General features: G+C 40.1%; 2 protein-coding genes across 4 annotated transcripts; both read left to right on the top strand.

Moving 5' to 3' along the window:
* Window positions 1–462: 462 nt before the first annotated feature.
* On the top strand, window positions 463–4,339 carry LOC113654626 (sterol 26-hydroxylase, mitochondrial-like). The gene is made up of 9 exons (XM_027164882.2): window positions 463–776; window positions 948–1,138; window positions 1,846–2,045; window positions 2,161–2,358; window positions 2,508–2,671; window positions 2,780–2,946; window positions 3,200–3,281; window positions 3,370–3,570; window positions 3,941–4,339. The coding sequence occupies exons 1-9, from the start codon at window positions 549–551 to the stop codon at window positions 4,067–4,069; spliced, it is 1,560 nt and encodes a 519-aa protein (XP_027020683.2). The 5' UTR covers window positions 463–548; the 3' UTR covers window positions 4,070–4,339.
* A 7,525-nt stretch (window positions 4,340–11,864) lies between these two features.
* On the top strand, window positions 11,865–18,363 carry LOC113654303 (sterol 26-hydroxylase, mitochondrial-like). 3 transcript variants are annotated; one of them, XM_027164362.2, is made up of 10 exons: window positions 11,865–11,999; window positions 12,436–12,604; window positions 12,818–13,005; window positions 13,281–13,480; window positions 14,667–14,864; window positions 15,025–15,188; window positions 15,297–15,463; window positions 15,732–15,813; window positions 15,902–16,102; window positions 16,295–18,363. In XM_027164362.2, exons 2-10 carry the CDS (start codon window positions 12,590–12,592, stop codon window positions 16,421–16,423), a joined length of 1,344 nt encoding a protein of 447 aa, XP_027020163.2. In that variant the 5' UTR covers window positions 11,865–11,999; window positions 12,436–12,589; the 3' UTR covers window positions 16,424–18,363. The 3 variants fall into 3 exon arrangements, with proteins under 3 accessions (XP_027020163.2, XP_027020160.2, XP_027020161.2); XM_027164359.2 differs by lacking the exon at window positions 11,865–11,999 and having other exon boundaries at window positions 12,279–12,604; XM_027164360.2 differs by lacking the exons at window positions 11,865–11,999; window positions 12,818–13,005 and having other exon boundaries at window positions 12,279–12,609.
* The last annotated feature ends 523 nt before the right edge of the window (window positions 18,364–18,886 follow it).

Raw genomic sequence — 18,886 nt, forward strand, 5'->3', positions numbered from 1 at the left:
CAAAGTATTATATTCATTTGCTTTACATTTATAAACATCTAGGTTTGGAAATGTTGTAACAGATTACAATTATTTCTTAGGATGTTTTGCTCCTGAAGTCCACATTCATGTTTACTTGATCTTTCACATACTCACCAACCATGATAAAACTGGAGAAGAGGGCTAGAACTGTAAATATCACTCATGGTTACAAAGGTCTATCTTACTGCCTGTATGTTGGTTCCATTCAATTCAATTCAATTCAAGTTTATTTGTATAGTGACATCGTCTCAAAGCAGCTTTACAGAACATAAACACAGAACAAATGTTAATATAAAGAATAATATAAAGACTAATAGAATACAAAAACATTGTGGCTCATTAAAATGTGGTTGAATTCAACAGAACTAACACCAGGTATCAAAGTTCAGGTGTGCTCATAAGCCTCAGTGATATAACACTGTATGTTCTATTAAGTGAAGAGTTAACAAACCCGAGGGTTGGTCCTTCCTCATTCTTCTTACAAAGTGAAACATGAGCTGTTGTTTGGATATTCAGGTCCTGTACTAATGGCAGGACGTCTAGCTCTGCGTTCAGCTGAGGCACCAGCTTTTCGTGTGTTCCTGAGGTCCACCACAACAAGTCTGGACTTAAAGAGAAATGCAGGAGAAAATGCAACATCTTCTGTCCCTCCTGGGAGCATCAGGACTGAGGCTGAACTCCCTGAGGTTTCTCTTCCCAAAGTACTGTACAGGCTGATTTTTCAAGGGTACTACAATCGCATGCATGAGCTGCAGGTACAGTTTGTTTAGTGATACAGTATATGCTTTGTGTGGACATTTCACTGCTGTGTGATTTATTTGTGTTCTGGCAGTCGTCTTGATGCTTGTCAGTTTGTGAATGATTAATATTTGCAGAAGTGTAAAAAAAAAGTGTTTTTGAATTTTTTTTTTTTATAATTTCCCTAGTTATATGAGAAGCAGCTTTATGGCCCCATTTATAAAATAAGAGGTGGGGACAAGCATACAATTGCACTGAATAGTGTGGAGCTGCTGGAGGAGCTGATGAGGAAAGATGACAAATTCCCTACCAGAGGAGACATGGCACTCTGGACTGAATACAGAGAGAAGAATGATTTGGGTTATGGACCTCTCACTAAGTAAGCCTGATTGTGTTTATTTACGTCTGCATTACTGTGTCTATTAGGCTGTTTCTATTTCAATTTACGGCTAAATCTAGTAATCCTGATTTAATTATGAGCTGAGTCGCTTTTTCTGTTCGCCGATTATTTGTAACAAGACAAGCAAAACATCGGATTTAACTAGCAGTGGAAATCCGCATATTCGGCGCTGAGACACAGGCGTCATATTGTTTACTAGTGACGTTTCATTGAGTCGATTCATTGAATTGCCTCTGGGTGACTCTTTTGATTCACGTTAATGTGTCGATTCTTTTGATTCAACTCATCAAAAAGATTTATTCTGATTCATTCACAGATTCGATTAGTGACTGCAGTGGCAGGTTGTGGCCACCTGATGGGGCTTGAGGTCTAAGAGGTTAAGCAATAGAATAAATAAAGTGTTGTCCGATATTATCCTGTGCGTTGTGTCCTTGAATACCGAGTTAGAGGAACAATACAGTGACCAAGACATTTACATTTACATTTCCAGCATTTAGCAGATGCCCTTATTCAGAGCGATTTTTTCTCATTTTTTTTATACAATTGAGCAATTGAGGGTTAAGGGCCTTGCTCAGGGGCCCAGCATTGGCAGCCTGGTAATGGCAGTGCCAGTAGCAGTGACCGACATTCTGGTACTTTCTTTAAGGCAAATGATAGAAATATGTTGCATTTTTTTTCCATGCTAGGGAAGGAGAGAAATGGTTCAAACTCCGATCTGTGCTGAACAAGCGTATGCTGCATCCAAAAGACTCTGTGAAGTATGACAATGTGGTTAATGAGGTGGTCACAGATTTTATCAAACGGATATGTCATCTACGCAAGATGAGCTCCACTGGAGACCTGGTACCCAACATATCCAATGAGCTGTACCGTTTCAGTCTAGAAGGTATGGCCTGTCAGGTATTAATATAACTGCCCAACAATTATATCCAGTCTTATTTTTATACATAGATTGCTCATATAATTATGTGTTTTATGTTGTATGTGGTGATAAAAATTAGGGATTTCCCGCATATTGTTTGAGACTCGTATTGGCTGTCTTGAAAATGAGATTCCGGCAGAGACTCAAAACTTCATCAACTCCATTGCCCAGATGTTCACTTATACTATGGCTGTGAGCCTGTTACCCAAGTGGACTCGCAATTATTTGCCATTCTGGCAGCGTTACACACTCGGATGGGATGGAATCTTCAGATTTGGTGAGATGATGAAGACACTGCTGTAACAGTTTTTCCTCTTTCTTCCTGTCCATCTTCTCTGGTAGATATGTATGCTTTAAAAAATTAGAAGAAGTCTATTACCTCTTCTGTGTATCTAAATTGAAAGAATTTGAAATTGCTTTGAATAGCCGGCAAGTTAATTGACAGGAAGATGGAGGACATTCAGCAGCGCCTGGATGCAGATCAGGAAGTTGCAGGAGAATATCTCAGCTACTTGCTTTCTAACACCAACATGAGTAAGAAGGATGTATACGGCAGCGTTACTGAGCTACTTCTGGCAGGAGTTGACACAGTAAGAATAACAGCACGATGCTATATAACTTTTCTAATTTGATTTAAACCTATTGTGATTAGAAGTATAATGAAGAATACAACAAATTAAAATGTCCTTTCTCTTAAGACATCCAACACCATGATGTGGGCCTTGTACTTACTGTCACAAGATCCAAAGGCACAAGATGCACTGTATCAGGAAGTTAACAGTGTCATCAAGGGGGACAACATTCCAACAGCTGAGGATATAAACAAAATGCCCTATCTCAAGGCGGTCATCAAAGAGACTCTAAGGTGAAAAGAACAAAACATTTATAAGTACATGTTTGTTGCGTTTAAGTACCATATGGCTTATATTTGTATGGTATGCAGTTACTTAAGGCCTTTTCCACTGTATTTCACCAAAGACAAATCTAGAGGTATGCATGAAACATATCATGGGCAGTGCGATAATTAACAAAAAGTTAAATGTATAATTTAGCATTTAACAATTCTGTATAAATAGATTAGTTTATTCATTATATTAAGACTATTTTTTTACGTCTAGAATGTACCCAGTGGTTCCCATGAATGCACGCCTTCTATCAGAAAAAGACGTGATTATCGGAGGACACTTCTTCCCGAAGAAGGTACTGTTTTTTCCCCCTTATTTATTTTAATTCTAAACTGTACCATGTAGATATCATTGTTTATATAATCATCCACTCCAATGAACAGACCACATTTATAATGCATCATTATGCAATTGGACATGATGAGATGATATTTCCTGAACCAAGAGTCTTCAAGCCTGAGCGTTGGTTAAGGGATGGGAGGGAGCGTCCCAGCCCATTCGGATCCATTCCATTTGGGTTTGGAGTGAGAGGGTGTGTGGGCAAACGTATCGCTGAACTGGAGATGCACTTGGCTCTGGCAAGGGTAAGAAACTAGGACCTTACTTGATGATTTAATGAATGATATCCAACTGTTTATTTAATAGCAGTTATTCAGCAGTTACAATGGACATATAAAGTCTACAACAGCCCCCTACCTTTTTTTAGTTATGGGGTATGCACACAAAAGTGGTTTTATTTTCTTACTTTTCTTTTTTCACTCAAACTTAGTTCACATTTAAGGTGGAAAAAATCAGATATTATACAGTATATCTTGATTAAAATGTTTTCATCAAAAAACGTTAATCGGAAAAACATGTAATCATTTCATATCCACTGTGTGTATATATATATACATATATAAGTTATCTGATATCTGAAGTGTTTACAAGTTTCACTTTGTTTTTATTATTTAGGTAATAAAGCTGTTTAAAATCAAGCTGGATCCCAATGTGGGAGATATCAAAGCTCTCAGTCGCATTGTGCTTGTGGCAGACAAAACAGTCAATTTTAATTTTCTGGAGCGGAAAGAAGTAACCAGTTAAACCTGCTCTAAGCTTTAAAATCCACCAAACATCCATACACCCTTTATAAAAACTATTTCTAAAGACCCTTTCTCCAAAGAGGTGCATGTGCACAGTGCCATGGTATTTCACTGTAACACCATCCTGCTATATTGTTAAACTATTCTGCACAGAGACTGTTCAATCACCTGTGAGGAACTCATAGGAAGTCATTCTAACAATTTTATGTAAACTCTGTAATCTCATTGGTGTATGTATTTCCTGATGCGAATGAAAAACCTCAAACATGAATTTTAGTGATTTCTATTTGTGTGTAAAGACAATTTATAATTCAATAAGTATTTTTTAAAGAAAGCAGCTTTTTCACATTTTCAGTGTGGATAGAAAAGACACTAGATTATAAAAATAATAAATGTATCATTGTTAAAATATTATATAAAATATTATACAATATTGTATTTAATATTGATATTTTTTAATACAATGTACTATAAACAGCCATGAACATAGTGTGAACAGTTTGTTGTGTCTGAGCATAACATGCACGTATACATTAATATATTACATATGGTCAAGTCAATAAGGTTTTATTGTCATTTTAACCAATTATAGCTGATGCAGTACATAACACAAAGCCAAGGACTTAAGTTAGTTAGTCCTAGCTACATAAAGTGTGTAAAAGAATTACAGATAAATGCACCCAGATTCCACTCCAAGATGCACATCGAAAAGAGCTCATTCCTAAAAGGCTTATGTATCATAAGGTAATACTTTTAGAACTCTGAATGAATAAACTTGATTAAATTGTTAGTATGGAAGCGGCAGCAGGACATCAAGGATCGCCACTAACAAAGGGTCTACCATTACTGTGATTACCATTTAAAGTGACCATTTGCTTGATAACAATTGTAACAATACCAAGCCAAGGTGTATGTGACCATGATAAACATTTAAAGACGTCAAGCTAGACAACAAGGTGTAGCCCAGCCATTTAGGAGATACTCAGTTCTTAAGCTCAATAAACATTCAAAGCGGAACTTCATTTAAACTACAAAAAGTGAAAACAGTATAAAATGCTTGAGTATGATTTGTCCTGGGTTCTTACTGACTCCAATGAACCCAAAATGCTTCATATATTTTGTCACTGCTACGTTGGAATAAGCTTATTCACCATTCACTCATCGTCTTATTTTCATACATTTTTATTTCTTACAAGTGAATCTATGCAGCCTAGTGCAAACAGTGCAAGACAAAAGACAGTGCAAACAAAACACAAAAGACAATACACAAAAGCAGCACTGACCAGAGAACATACTGTAGAATATACCTATATGCAAAGAGCAAAAAAGGTGTTCACATAGTTCTGCAAACTCCATAATTTTTATGACATGCATGTTGTATGTCTGATATATATTATATATATACACACACACACACACACACACACACACACACACACACACACACACACACACACAGTAGAGTCCACAAGAGAGAACTGAAGAATCTGCAGGATCTGTAGAGACTATACTGAAGAGTCATTTCAGAATCAGAATCAGCTTTATCAGGATCAGCTTTATTGCCAGGCATGTTTACACATGCGAGGAATTTGTTTTAGGGACATAATCTCCACAGTGTAACAGGATGTCATATGCAGTATAGAAGAAATTGTATGTACACATTTACAGGTGTGAAATGTGCAGTTTAAATAAACATATGAAATATACATATGCAAATAAGTATACAATATATACAATTTGTATGTACACATGTGCAATTGTGAAATGTGCAGTTGAAGTAAACAGTACAGACAATATGTATGCATGTATGTACAGAGTGCAAGTATGAAATGTGCAATTGAGGTATACATAGTGCAAATATTAGGAATTGTGTGTTCCATGGTGTTAATTGTTCATCAGGTGGATTGCTTGAGGGAAGAAACTGTTCCTATGTCTGGTCGTTCTGGAGCTCAGGGCTCTGTAGCGCCGACCAGATGGCAACAGTTCAAAGAGGGAGTGTGCTGGATGTGAGGGGTCCAGAGTGATTTTCTTTGCTCTTTTGCTAACTCTGGAGGAGTACAGGTCTTGGAGAGTGGGGAGAGTTGTGCCAATGATTCGCTCAGCAGTCCAGACTACCCTCTGTAGTCTTCTGAGATCGAATTTGGTGGCTGAGCTGAACCAAACAGTTACTGAGGTGCAGAGGATGGATTTGATCATGGCAGTGTAAAACTGTTTCAGCAAATCCTGTTGCAGGTTGAACTTCTTCAGCTGACGAAGGAAGTACAGCCTCTGCTGAGCCTTTTTCACAATGAAGTCAATGTGAATGTCCCACTTCAGGTCCTGGGAGATTGTGGTTCCCAGGAATCTGAATGACTCCACTGCTGTGACAATGCTGTCCATGATGGTTAGTGGGGGAAGAGCAGGGGGGTTTCTCCTGAAGTCCACCATCAACTCCACTGTCTTGAGCGTGTTCAGCTCCAGGTTGTTAAGGCTGCTCCAGACAGACAGCCGCTCAACCTCCAGTCTGTAAGCAGACTCGTCACCGTCCTGGATGAGCCCGATCAGTGTGGTGTCGTCTGCAAAATTCAGGAGCTTGACAGATGGGTCATTAGAGGTGCAGTCATTCGTGTACAGGGAGAAGAGTAGTGGGGAGAGAACACAGCCCTGGGGGGCGCCAGTGCGGGTGCTAGATTTGAGTTTACCCAGTTGCACTAGCTGCTGCCTGTCTGTCAAAGCTGGTGTTTGACTGACAGACAGAGGAGGGCACGGAGAGCTGGGTTAATTTGGGCTGTAGGAGTGATGGGATGATGGTATTAAAGGCAGAGCTGAAGTCCACAAACAGGATCCTCACATAAGTCCCTGGTCTGTGGCAAGATGGCGCCGAGCATGGCAGCTGTGTTGCGAGCTCCGAGGAAACTTTGCAGTTTTTCATTTATCTTACTAGTTATTCTGCTGTCCTGCATGTTGGAAGTTGTTTGCATAACTGCCTACGACAGACACACGCTTCTAAATATAGGTTCCTATGTCACGAAACACAAACCGGACTTTGAGTTCTTGAACGATGGCGATTTGTTTACCAACACCGCATTGGAGTCCTTTGTCTGGGCCGCACGAACGCAACCAAGGAAACGCCTCCGGAAAAGAGGGAAGAGAGCCGGCGTCCTTGTTAGACTCAGACGTCGTCCCCTCCGACCTCCTCTCCCAACCATTTTGCTGGCTAATGTTCAGTCACTAGACAACAAACTCTGTGAACTACGGGCACGTATCTCCTACCAACGAGAAACGAGGGACTGCTGCATTATTTGCCTCACAGAAACCAGGATGTCTGCGGAGGTTCCAGACTCAGCCATCGAGCTCACGGGGTTCTCCGTGCACTGCTCGGACAGGACGAAAGAGCTCACAGGGAAAAGCAGAGGCGGAGGTGTTTGTTTTTTTATCAACAACTTGTGGTGTGATGAAAGGAACCTACACTCTATTAAATCCTTCTGCTCCCCTGACCTGGAATTTCTTATGCTTCTGTGTCGACCATTCTGGCTACCGAGGGAATTTACAGCGGTCATTGTCACAGCTGTTTATATTCCTCCTCAAGCTAACACAGACCAGGCACTCAAGGAACTGTATGGAAATATAAGTGAGCAGGAAACCGCGCACCCAGATGCAGCATTTATTGTAACAGGGGACTTTAACAAAGCCAACTTCAGAACAATAGCTCCAAAATACCTCCAACACATCACCATCAACATGCGTGGTGACCGTATACTTGATCACTGCTACTCTCCCTTCCGGGATGCTTACAAATCCCTCCCCCGCCCACCTCTCGGCAAACCGGACCACTCGTCCATTCTGCTCCTGCCTGCTTATAGGCAGAAACTGAAACGGGAAGCACCCGCCCTCAGGACAATCCAATGCTGGTCGGACCAATCAGATGCTATATTACAGGACTGTTTTGATCACGTGGACTGGGACATGTTCCAGGCAGCGTCTGACGACAGAGGCGTACTCAGATTCTGTCACGTGTTTCATCAGGAAGTGTGTAGAAGATGTTGTGCCGACAAAAACTGCTGCAGAATATGTGAGTGCACTCTCCGTCTCTGTCGCGGATGTAACCCAATCCTTCTGACGAGTAAACATCCACAAGGCTGTGTGCTCCGAGCATGCGCATCCCAACTGGCCGGTGTGTTCACAGACATTTTCAACCTCTCCCTGTGTCTGTCTGTGGTTCCATCATGCTTCAAAAAATCCACCATAGTACCCATACCAAAGAAAAATAAAAATCACATGCCTAAATGACTGGAGGCCAGTTGCTCTCACACCCATCTTCAGTAAGTGCTTTGAGAGACTCATCAGAGAATACATCTGCTCTGTGCTGCCTGCCTCACTTGATCCGCTACAGTTTGCATACCGCAGCAACCGTTCCACAGACGATGCTATTGCTTTCACCCTACACACTGCTCTCTCCCACCTGGAAAATAGGAACACCTATGTGAGAATGCTGTTTGTGGACTACAGCTCAGCATTTAACACAATAGTGCCTGCCACACTTGTAGCAAAGCTCCAGACTCTGGGACTAAACAGATCTCTGTGCAACTGGTATTCTGGACTTCCTGACAGGCAGAAGTCAGGTGGTGAGAATGGGCAGCAATACTTCATCCCCGCTGATCCTCAACACCGGTGCTCCTCAGGGCTGTGTCCTCAGCCCACTCCTGTATTCGATGTATACACACGACTGTACAGCTACACACAGCTCCAACGTCATCGTCAAATTTGCTGATGATACAACGGTGATAGGCCTGATCACTGACAACGATGACCAAATACAAATACAGGGACCAAATGGTGTCAGAAGAACCACCTCTCACTAAACATCGACAAGACCAATGAGCTGGTGGTTGATTTCAGGAGACAGAGCAGAGAACACAGACCCATCTCCATCGACAAGACACCTGTGGAGCGTGTGAGCAGTTTTAAGTTTCTGGGTGTTAACATCAGTGAGGATCTCACCTGGTCCACACACACCGACACAGTGCTGAAGAAGGCACACCAACGCCTCTTCTTCCTGAGACGGCTGAGGAAGTTTGAAATGAGCCCCAGCATCCTCAGAACATTCTACACCTGCACTATAGAGAGCATCCTGACGGGCTGCATCACCGCTTGGTTTGGAAACAGCACTGTTGGCAACCGTAAGCCTCTGGAAAGGGTCGTGCGAACTGCCAACCACATTGTAGGAGGTGAGCTTCCCTCCCTCCAGGACATCTACAACAGGCAGTGCATAAGGAAAGCTCGGAAGATCATTAATGACTCCAGCCACCCATCCCACAGACTGCTCTCTCTGCTCCCCTCAGGAAGACGTCTCCGCAGCATCCGATCCCGCACTAGTCGACTGAGGGATAGCTTTTTCCCTCAGGCCATCAGACTAATTAACAGCCATAAATAACACAGCACACAGCATATTCAACAGTTCAACACCGGACTATACACACATGCACACACGCACACTGTATTCGTACTGCATCAATACACATGGGACTATACACACACTCCATTTAATTTAAAATAACAATCTATCTATCTGACAATAAGCTATTAGTACCACAGGACATTTCTGTATCTGTACAGTCTGTTGCACCTTAACATGTTACATAATATTACATGTATATAATACTTTATATATATATAATATATATTTATACTTACACATACATATATGTATGGTCATATATATATGTCTAGTAGTACACTGTGTGTACTGACTATGTATGAGCACATTGCATCCTTTCCACATTTGCACATTTCAATGGTACTGAGCATTTTGCACATTTTTTTTTAACCTGTCTGTAAACTGTTCTATTTATGTTTCTACTATTGTATGTAAATGGTTCTGCAATTTCTGGAGCTCGCTCCCAAGAATTTCACTCACCAGGGCACATGTGCCGTGGTGATGTGACAATAAAGGTGAATTGACTTGACTTGGTCTGTCTAGATGCTGCAGAACATAATGCAGTCCCATATTGACTGCATCATTCACAGACCTGTTTGCTCTGTAGGCAAACTGCAGTGGGTCCAGTAAGGGTCCCGTGATGTCCTTCAGATAAGCCAGAACCAGTCTTTCAAATGATTTCATGACCACAGAGGTTAGAGCCACAGGTCTGTAGTCATTAAGTCCGGTAATTTTGGGTTTCTTTGGGACGGGATGATGGTGGAGCTTTTGAAGCATGAGGGTACTTCACACAGCTCCAGTGACGTGTTGAATATCCACGTGAAGATGGGGGCCAGCTGATCAGCACAGGCTTTCAGACAGGGCGGTGAAACACTGTCTGGGCCTGGAGCCTTTCTTCTCTTGGTCTTCCTGAAGACCTGACACACATCATCTTCACTGAACGGGATTGAAGGTGTGACTGATTCGTGGGTTACGGAAGGTGAGAATTGGGCTTTTTCAAACCTAAAGTAGAACTCATTCAGGTCGTCTGCCAGTTGTTGATTCACCACAGTGTTTGGAGATGGTGTCGTGTAGTTGGTGATGGCTTTCAGACCTTTCTACACTGAAGGTGAGTCACTGGAGGAAAATTGAATCCGTAATTTTTCGGAATAATTCCTCTTTGCCACTCTGATCTCCTTTTCCAGTGTGTATTTGGCCTGTTTGTACAAGACTCTATCACCATTTCTGTGAGCATCCACTTTTGCCTGACGGAGCTGGCTGAGTTTCGCAGTGAACCATGGCTTGTTATTGTTGTAGGTTAAGTGAGTTCTGGTAGGAATACACAAATCCTCACAAAAACTGATGTATGATGTTACAGTCTCTGTGAGCTTGTCCAGGTCAGAGGCAGCAGCTTCAAAAACAGTCCAATCCATGAGAGCGAAACAGGCTTGTAGATCCTGCTCTGCTTCCTTAGTCCATCTTCTTACAGTCCTTAATACAGGTTTAGCTGTCTTTAGCTTCTGCCTGTAGGTCGTATCAGATGAACTAAGCAGTGATCAGAGAGTCCTAGAGCTGCCCGTGGGACCGAGTGATATGCATCCTTTATTACAGTGTAACAGTGATCCAGTGTGTTACTGTCTCTGGTGGGACATGTAACATGCTGTCTGTATTTAGGCAATTCACGTGAGAGAATCGCTTTATTGAAGTCCCCAAGTATTATTACTACAGAGTCCGGGTGTTGTTGCTCACTCTCTGTGATCAGATCACCGAGTGTCTGTAAGGCCGAGCTCACGTGCGCTTGCGGTGGAATGTAAACACTCACCAGAATGAACGAGCAAAACTCCCGCGGCGAATAGAACGGTTTGCAGTTAATGAAGAATTTTTCAAGATCTGGACAGCACATCTTCTTTAACACAGTTACATCAGAACACCACCTTTCATTGATGTACAAACTCGTCCCGCCGCCGCGCGATTTCCCCGTTGATTCCGCGTCGTGGTCCGCTCTGAAGAGCTGAAAGCCCGGCAGACTTAACGCGCTGTCCGCAACAGAGTCGTTCAGCCAGGTTTCCGTGAAACAGAGAGCAGCAGAGTTCGAAAAATCCTTATTTGTCTGGGTGAGCAGAAGGAGTTTGTCTGTTTTGTTGGATAGAGAGCGGAGATTCGCCAGATGAATGCTAGGCAGCGGTGTTTTTAAACCGCGCTGTCTGAGTTTCACGAGCGCGCCGGCGCGCTTTCCCCGTCTGCGCTTCCTGAAACGCTTAAACAGCGCAGCCGCTCCGCCAACTACGATATTCAGCAAAATGTCCGAATACTCAAAACCCGGAAAAATATCTTGTTTTAATAATAGCTCTATTGGGAGATCGTAGTACAACAGGTGGGGGTTAGAGCCGGCAAATGGGAAATGGGAAACAGCTCGTGGTGTAATCATGACAGGAGTGGTGGATTGTGGGGGATGTAGTCAGGAAGTCGCTAAAACTCGGGTGAAGGTTTCCTCTGGTGGCGGTCGGGAGATGTGGCAGATGTTTCATTCATAACAGTAAGTATCTTTACATTAGTTTAATAGTTCAGTTTGTGCAGAGATTCTGCGTGTCTGGTATTCTCCAGGATGTGTACATTATGCCCTGCTATTTGTTATTTATTTATTTATTTTAGCTTTTTTTTTTTTTTTTAAATTGTAGTTATTATATGTCTATTTGTCTAATGAGAACTGCACTTTAATCCCAACACACAAGTTAATGTTAAACCAATAAAAAGGAAACTTAACATATCAAAGTTCAAGGGTGCCCTATAAACCACTGTGTTGTTACTGTATAACAGCTTTTGTACAAGGGTGGATCATCCATTGAGTAGTCCTTTCTTGCATTTGCTGATCAGTGTATTACAAGCTGCACACTCCAACTTCAGACTCCATTCATGGCGGGATGTTTAGCTTTGTGTAGGGCTGAGACAATGGGTGTTTTTATATTCCTTAGACCTATAACATCAAGTCTGGGCATTGAGAGAAGTGCAGGAGGAAATTCTTCAGCCTCTGTCCCTTCAGGGGGCATCAGGACTGAGGCTGATCTCCCTGAGGTTACTCTTCCCACAATACTGTACAGGCTGATCATTCAAGGGTATTACAATCGCATGCATGAGCTGCAGGTATGGTATGTAAATGCTCTGTACATGTCGGGACATTTTACTGCTGTGTAGTTTATTTGCTATGCTGGTAATCATCCTGATACTTGGCACTGTTTTTAAGTGATTAGTATTTGCAGACAGTCTATCTTCAACAAAATTGTTTTATTTGTCTAGTATAGTGAAGGTCTAATGGCAGTTACAAAAGCCTAAGAATTTTTTTTGTAATTTCTCTAGTTATATGAAAAACAGCTTTATGGCCCCATGTTCAAAGTAAGAGGTGGCAACAATCACCCAATTGCACTGAATAGTGTAAAGTTGCTGGAGGAGCTGATGAGGAAAGATGATAAATTCCCTAGCAGAGGTGACAAGCTCTGGAATGAATACCGAGATATGCACGGTTTGGGTTATGGGCCTGTCACTGAGTAAGCCACACTGTTTCTTTGTGACTGCATGAGTTAATCTAATATATATGTGTATTTCAAATGTTTTGTGCACTTTTATGCAAAATGCCATGCACAAATGCCAAAACATGGCCAACGAGTCATTTCAGGAGTATGTGTTGATTTAGAGATGCACTTTGGTACTAAAGAAATTCTAAAATTGTTTTTAAAAAGTGAACAAATAGTATGCTTCAAGTAAAAAAAGAATTTGTGCAAAATACAAAAGACAGAAATATGCTGCATTTATCTCCCACTAGGGAAGGAGAGAAGTGGTACAAACTCAGATCTGTGCTGAACAAGCGTATGCTGCATCCAAAAGACTCTGTGAAGTATGACAATGTGGTTAATGAGGTGGTCACAGATTTTATCAAACGGATATGCCATCTACGCAAGATGAGTTCCACTGGAGACCTGGTACCCAACATATCCAATGAGCTGTACCGTTTCAGTCTAGAAGGTATGGCCTGTCAGGTATTAATATAACCACCCAACAATAATTTCAAACCTGATTGTATAGATTGATTGGCCATAACATTAAAACCACCTGTCGAAGATTGTGAAGGTCACCCTTGTTCTGCCAAAACAGCTTTGAGCCATCAACGTTTGGACTCCAAACTGTGAAGGTGTGCTGTGGTATTTGGCACCAACAGACATAAACAGAAAATCCTTTAAGGCATGTAAGTTGTGAGCTGGGGCCTCCATGGACTGGACTTGTTTGCCAGCACATTGATGCTTGATCAAACTCAGATCTGCGGAATTTGGAGGCCATATCAACACCTCGATCTCTTTGTCATGCACCACAAACCATTCCTGAACAATTTTTAAATCTGTCAGAGAGCATTGTCCTGGTGTATGATGGCAAGGGAATACTGTTACCATGGTCTATTGTTGTACACCATGAATGGTGTACAACAATAGGTGGTACATGTCAATATAACATCTACATGAATGCCAAGATTCAAGGTTTCCCATCAGAACTTCTGTTTGTTCCCCACACAGCAAGCACCCAGGCATCCACATGATGTAAAACAAATTATGATTCAGCAGACCAATCTAATTTCTTCAATTGCTCTATGGCCTAGTACTGATGATCATGTGCCCATTGTAGATATTCTGACTGGTGTATGGCAAAAGAGTCTCATACACAGCAAGCAGTTTCTATAATTCCTTTCTATCACATCCAGCTGTTACACTTTTCTGGCCTGGTGGGGAATGGGGAGAAGGGAAACAGGATTGGAACAAATAAAAGGACACTTTTTTGAATTGTTTTAATGCATTCTTTCACTTTTCAGTGAGTTCAACATGCACACACATGGCTATACCCTATGACTCTGTCATTGGTTTAGTGGTTATTTTTCCTTGGACCACTGTATACTTGGACAATCCTACTAGACCTACTGTTTTGGAAACTAGTCATCTAGCCATCACAATTTTGCTCTTGTCAAAATCAGTGATCGTTGTACTTGTCTCGTGCTTCTAACATTCTTTAAAAAACACTGTAATGGTTATTCACCATTCAACTATGAGTGATTTTAATGTTATGGCTGATCATTGTATATAGATCACTCAAATAATAATTTTTATGTGTTTTTATGTTGTATGTGGAGATAAAATTGTCAGATGACATATGTCTGCTTATTCAGGAATTTCCCGCATATTGTTTGAGACTCGTATTGGCTGTCTTGAAAATGAGATTCCGGCAGAGACTCAAAATTTCATCAACTCCATTGCCCAAATGTTCACTTATACTATGGCTATAATTCTGTTACCCAAGTGGACTCGAAATTATTTGCCATTCTGGCGCCGTTACACAAGCGGTTGGGACGGAATCTTCAGATTTGGTGAGATGATGAAGACACAGCTGTAACAGTTAGTGATCCTTCTATCTCCTGTCCCACCTCTTTAGCACATAATTTCTTTTTAATTCTAGTAGATTAAAGAAGTATTAATTCCTGTGTGAGTGTATCTAAATTGAAAGAATATCTGCATGGCTTTCAATAGCCTGCAAGTTAATTGACAGGAAGATGGAGGACATTCAGCAGCGCCTGGATGCAGGTCAGGAAGTTGCAGGAGAATATCTCAGCTACTTGCTTTCTAACACCAACATGAGTAAGAAGGATGTATACGGCAGCATTACTGAGCTACTTCTGGGAGGAGTTGACACAGTAAGAATAACAGCACGATGCTATATAACTTTGCTAATTTGATTTAAACCTATTGTGAAAAGAGGTATAATGAAGAATACAACAAATTAAAATGTCCTTTCTCTTAAGACATCCAACACCATGATGTGGGCCTTGTACTTACTGTCACAAGATCCAAAGGCACAAGATGCACTGTATCAGGAAGTTAACAGTGTCATCAAGGGGGACAACATTCCAACAGCTGAGGATATAAACAAAATGCCCTATCTCAAGGCGGTCATCAAAGAGACTCTAAGGTGAAAAGAACAAAACATTTATAAGTACCTGCTTGTTGTTTTTAAGTACCGTATAGCTTATACTTGTATGGTATGCAGTTAGTTAAGGCCTTTTCCGCTGTATTTCAGCAAAAGATAAATTTAGAGGTATGCTTGAAACATCACGGGCAGTGTGATATTAACATTAATTTAAATGTATAATTTGTATGTGTAATTTGTATATTGTTAACAATTCTGTATAAATAGATTATTTTATCCATTATATTAAGACTATTTTTTTTACATCTAGAATGTACCCAGTGGTTCCCATAAACACACGCCTTCTGTCAGAAAAAGACATGATTATCGGAGGACACTACTTTCCGAAGAAGGTACTGTTTTTTTCCCCTTACTTATGTTAATTCTAAACTGTACCATGTAGATATCATTGTTTATCTAATCATCAACTCCAATGAACAGACCACATTTATAATGCATCATTATGCAATTGGACATGATGAGACGATATTTCCTGAACCAAGAGTCTTCAAGCCTGAGCGTTGGTTAAGGGATGGGAGGGAGCGTCCCAGCCCATTCGGATCCATTCCATTTGGGTTTGGAGTGAGAGGGTGTGTGGGCAAACGTATCGCTGAACTGGAGATGCACTTGGCTCTGGCAAGGGTAAGAAACTAGGACCTTACTTGATGATTTAATGAATGTTATCCATCTGTTTATTTAATAATAATTACAATTGGTATATAAAGTTATTTAAACTGTAGTTATAGTTATTCAGCAGTTAAAAAGTCCACTGTGTACATGTTATGTACACGATATCTGAAACATTTATATGTTGCACTTTGTTTGATTTTCTAGATAATAAAGCGGTTTGAAGTCAAGCTAGATCCCAGAGTTGGAGAGGTCAAAGCTCTCAGTCGTGTTGTCCTTGTTGCAGACAAACCAGTAAATTTTCATTTTCTGGAGCGGAAAGAAGTAACCACTTAGAGCTGCTCTGACCTTTAACATGCACCAATTTAGCTATTTAATAAATTCATACACCCTGCATATAATTCTTTCTAAAGACCCTGCATCCAACTAGATACATGTGCCATGTTAACACAGTGACATGTTATCTCATTTTAGTACCATGGCGCTGCCATTTTCGTAAACTAGGCAGCTGAACAAAAGTTTGCAGAGATTGTTCCATCATCAATAAGAAAATCAACCTCAGTCATTCTACCATTAATTATGTAGGCTCTATAATCTTATTGGTGATATACATATGTATGCATGCATGTACAGTATGTATGTGTGTATGTATGTATGTGTGTATGTATGTATGTGTGTATGTTTGTTTGTATGTATGTATGTATGTATGTATGTATGTATGTATGTATGTATGTATGTATGTATGTATGTATGTATGTATGTATGTATGTATGTATGTATGTATGTATGTATGTATGTATGTATGTATGTTTGTATGTATGTATGTGTGTATGTATGTATTGATGCAAATGAAGAAACACTGCACAAGAAGAGCATGTATTTTAGTTATTTCTATTAGTATCCATTACTAAGTCAATGCCATTCAATAGTTATGAATTGTTTTTTTTTTTTCAATATTCTTGAAAGAAATTAATTACAGCACCCTTTTCATTTTTTTCAGTGTGTATACTGAAATCAAAAGCATAGCTGAAATCAAAAGCATTAATGTTGTGGTATGCTCATTTAAAAATGGTCTAGAAAATATTAAGAATATTTAACAACTTGAAACACATGCACACACAGGTACATTGGGGCAAATAAGTATTTGATACACTGCCAATTTTTCAGGTTTTCCCACTTACAAAGAAGGGAGAGATCTGTAATTTTCATCGTAGGTACACCTCAACTGTGAGAGACAGAATCTAAAATAAATCCATTGTATTGTAAAATCATTGTATGATTTTTTTAATAACTAATTTCCATTTTATTGCATTAAATAAGTATTTGAAACAATAGAAAATAAGCACTACCGAATAAGTAGGTTTTAAGTTTTGATTTAAATGTGGGTAGAGAGACAAGGTTATGGATATTTTCAATGTTATTAAGATTTAAAATTGACACCATGTTTTATAGGGAGGACACTGAATTATTGAAGGGAGGGTGTATTGTGATGCATGATGGGAATTTGAGTTTGATACAGGCAGCAGAGTTCTGAATAAGTTGTAGTTTGTGGTAGGCCAGCTAAAAGCGTATTACAGTATATTAGCACCTCCACCCATATTTCACCCCAAATCTATCAGGACAAAAATTGTTAAGAGTCCAACATCATGACTTTCACTAAAGTAGTGTTTGTACTGTGTTTAGTACAAAACCCAGATTGAAATCATTCAAATAGATTATTGTCACTATTGAGCATGAACCTGTATTATCATATTGATAATATTATATCATATTATTACATTAATTATTGTAAATCATACATTAAAATCTATACAGAAATGTTTAAATGACCACAGATTCAAATGTTTGTCATGGCTATAAGTCTACTGACTTAACCTGTGTAAAGCCAACATTAAATCTCACTGAATAACAGTACAGAGAGCTAAGGAGGAAAGTCCACAAGAGAGAACTGCAGGATCTGGAGAGACTGTGTACTTTGGAGTCATCTCAGATTGCTTGTTTTGTTTCTTTCCGATCTCATCAAGAATTTGAAGACATTTTGTTATATTGAGAACGGGAGGATTGCAAAAAGTCCATCTGGGATTCCTTCAAGCTGTCTGGTCCACCTTATGTGTGTGTAATAATTTGCTCTACATCATTCTTAGTATCATTCTTATTATTTTTATTTAATTTCTGTACAAATTTGGAGTGATTCACTTTTACTGATCTTTTTGTATCCTGAGAACTGCACTGTAATCCCAACATAGAAATTAAGCCAATAAAAAAGAAATTCTTCATATCAGTGTTCAAGGGTGCCCCATAAACCACTGTGTTGTTATATCAGCCTTTCAGAATCAGAATCAGAATCAGGTTTATTGGCCAAGTGTGTTGACTCACACAAGGAATTTGGTTCCAGCTGTTTATGATTCTCAAAAGTACAGACATAAATAACACAATACTATACAAGACAAGATAGTACAGATGATGTGATATGATATACTCAGTATGAGTATTAAATATGAATACAGAATATATGACTGATCATAAAAGTCCATAAAGTGTGAGAAGTGGATGGTAGTGCAAATAACAGTATTGTGCAATATTATGTTTTTGTACAATATACAGCAGCAGTAGTGTGTGTAACCTATACGGATGATGTGATGACTGACAGTTCTGATAATGCAGTACTTATAGATATGAAGCAGGGAATATAATTATGGTGAGTTGTTAATCGGGGTGATTGCCTGGGGAAAGAAACTGTTCCTGTGTCCGTTTTGGTAAGCAAATTCTGTAGCGCCTGAGAGAAGGGGAGAGCTGAAA

Source organism: Tachysurus fulvidraco, chromosome 6 (genome assembly GCF_022655615.1).
Source record: "Tachysurus fulvidraco isolate hzauxx_2018 chromosome 6, HZAU_PFXX_2.0, whole genome shotgun sequence".
In the NCBI taxonomy this organism is placed as follows: domain Eukaryota; kingdom Metazoa; phylum Chordata; class Actinopteri; order Siluriformes; family Bagridae; genus Tachysurus; species Tachysurus fulvidraco.

Bases quoted from the DNA above. Each gene is read 5' to 3' on its own strand.
- LOC113654626 (XM_027164882.2), top strand. From the start codon at position 549: ATGGCAGGACGTCTAGCTCTGCGTTCAGCTGAGGCACCAGCTTTTCGT. The intron at 3,282-3,369 runs GTACTGTTTTTT...TCCAATGAACAG, and splicing joins GACACTTCTTCCCGAAGAAG to ACCACATTTATAATGCATCA. The intron at 3,571-3,940 runs GTAAGAAACTAG...TTTATTATTTAG, and splicing joins TGCACTTGGCTCTGGCAAGG to GTAATAAAGCTGTTTAAAAT.
- LOC113654303 (XM_027164359.2), top strand. From the start codon at position 12,377: ATGGCGGGATGTTTAGCTTTGTGTAGGGCTGAGACAATGGGTGTTTTT. The intron at 15,814-15,901 runs GTACTGTTTTTT...TCCAATGAACAG, and splicing joins GACACTACTTTCCGAAGAAG to ACCACATTTATAATGCATCA. The intron at 16,103-16,294 runs GTAAGAAACTAG...TTGATTTTCTAG, and splicing joins TGCACTTGGCTCTGGCAAGG to ATAATAAAGCGGTTTGAAGT.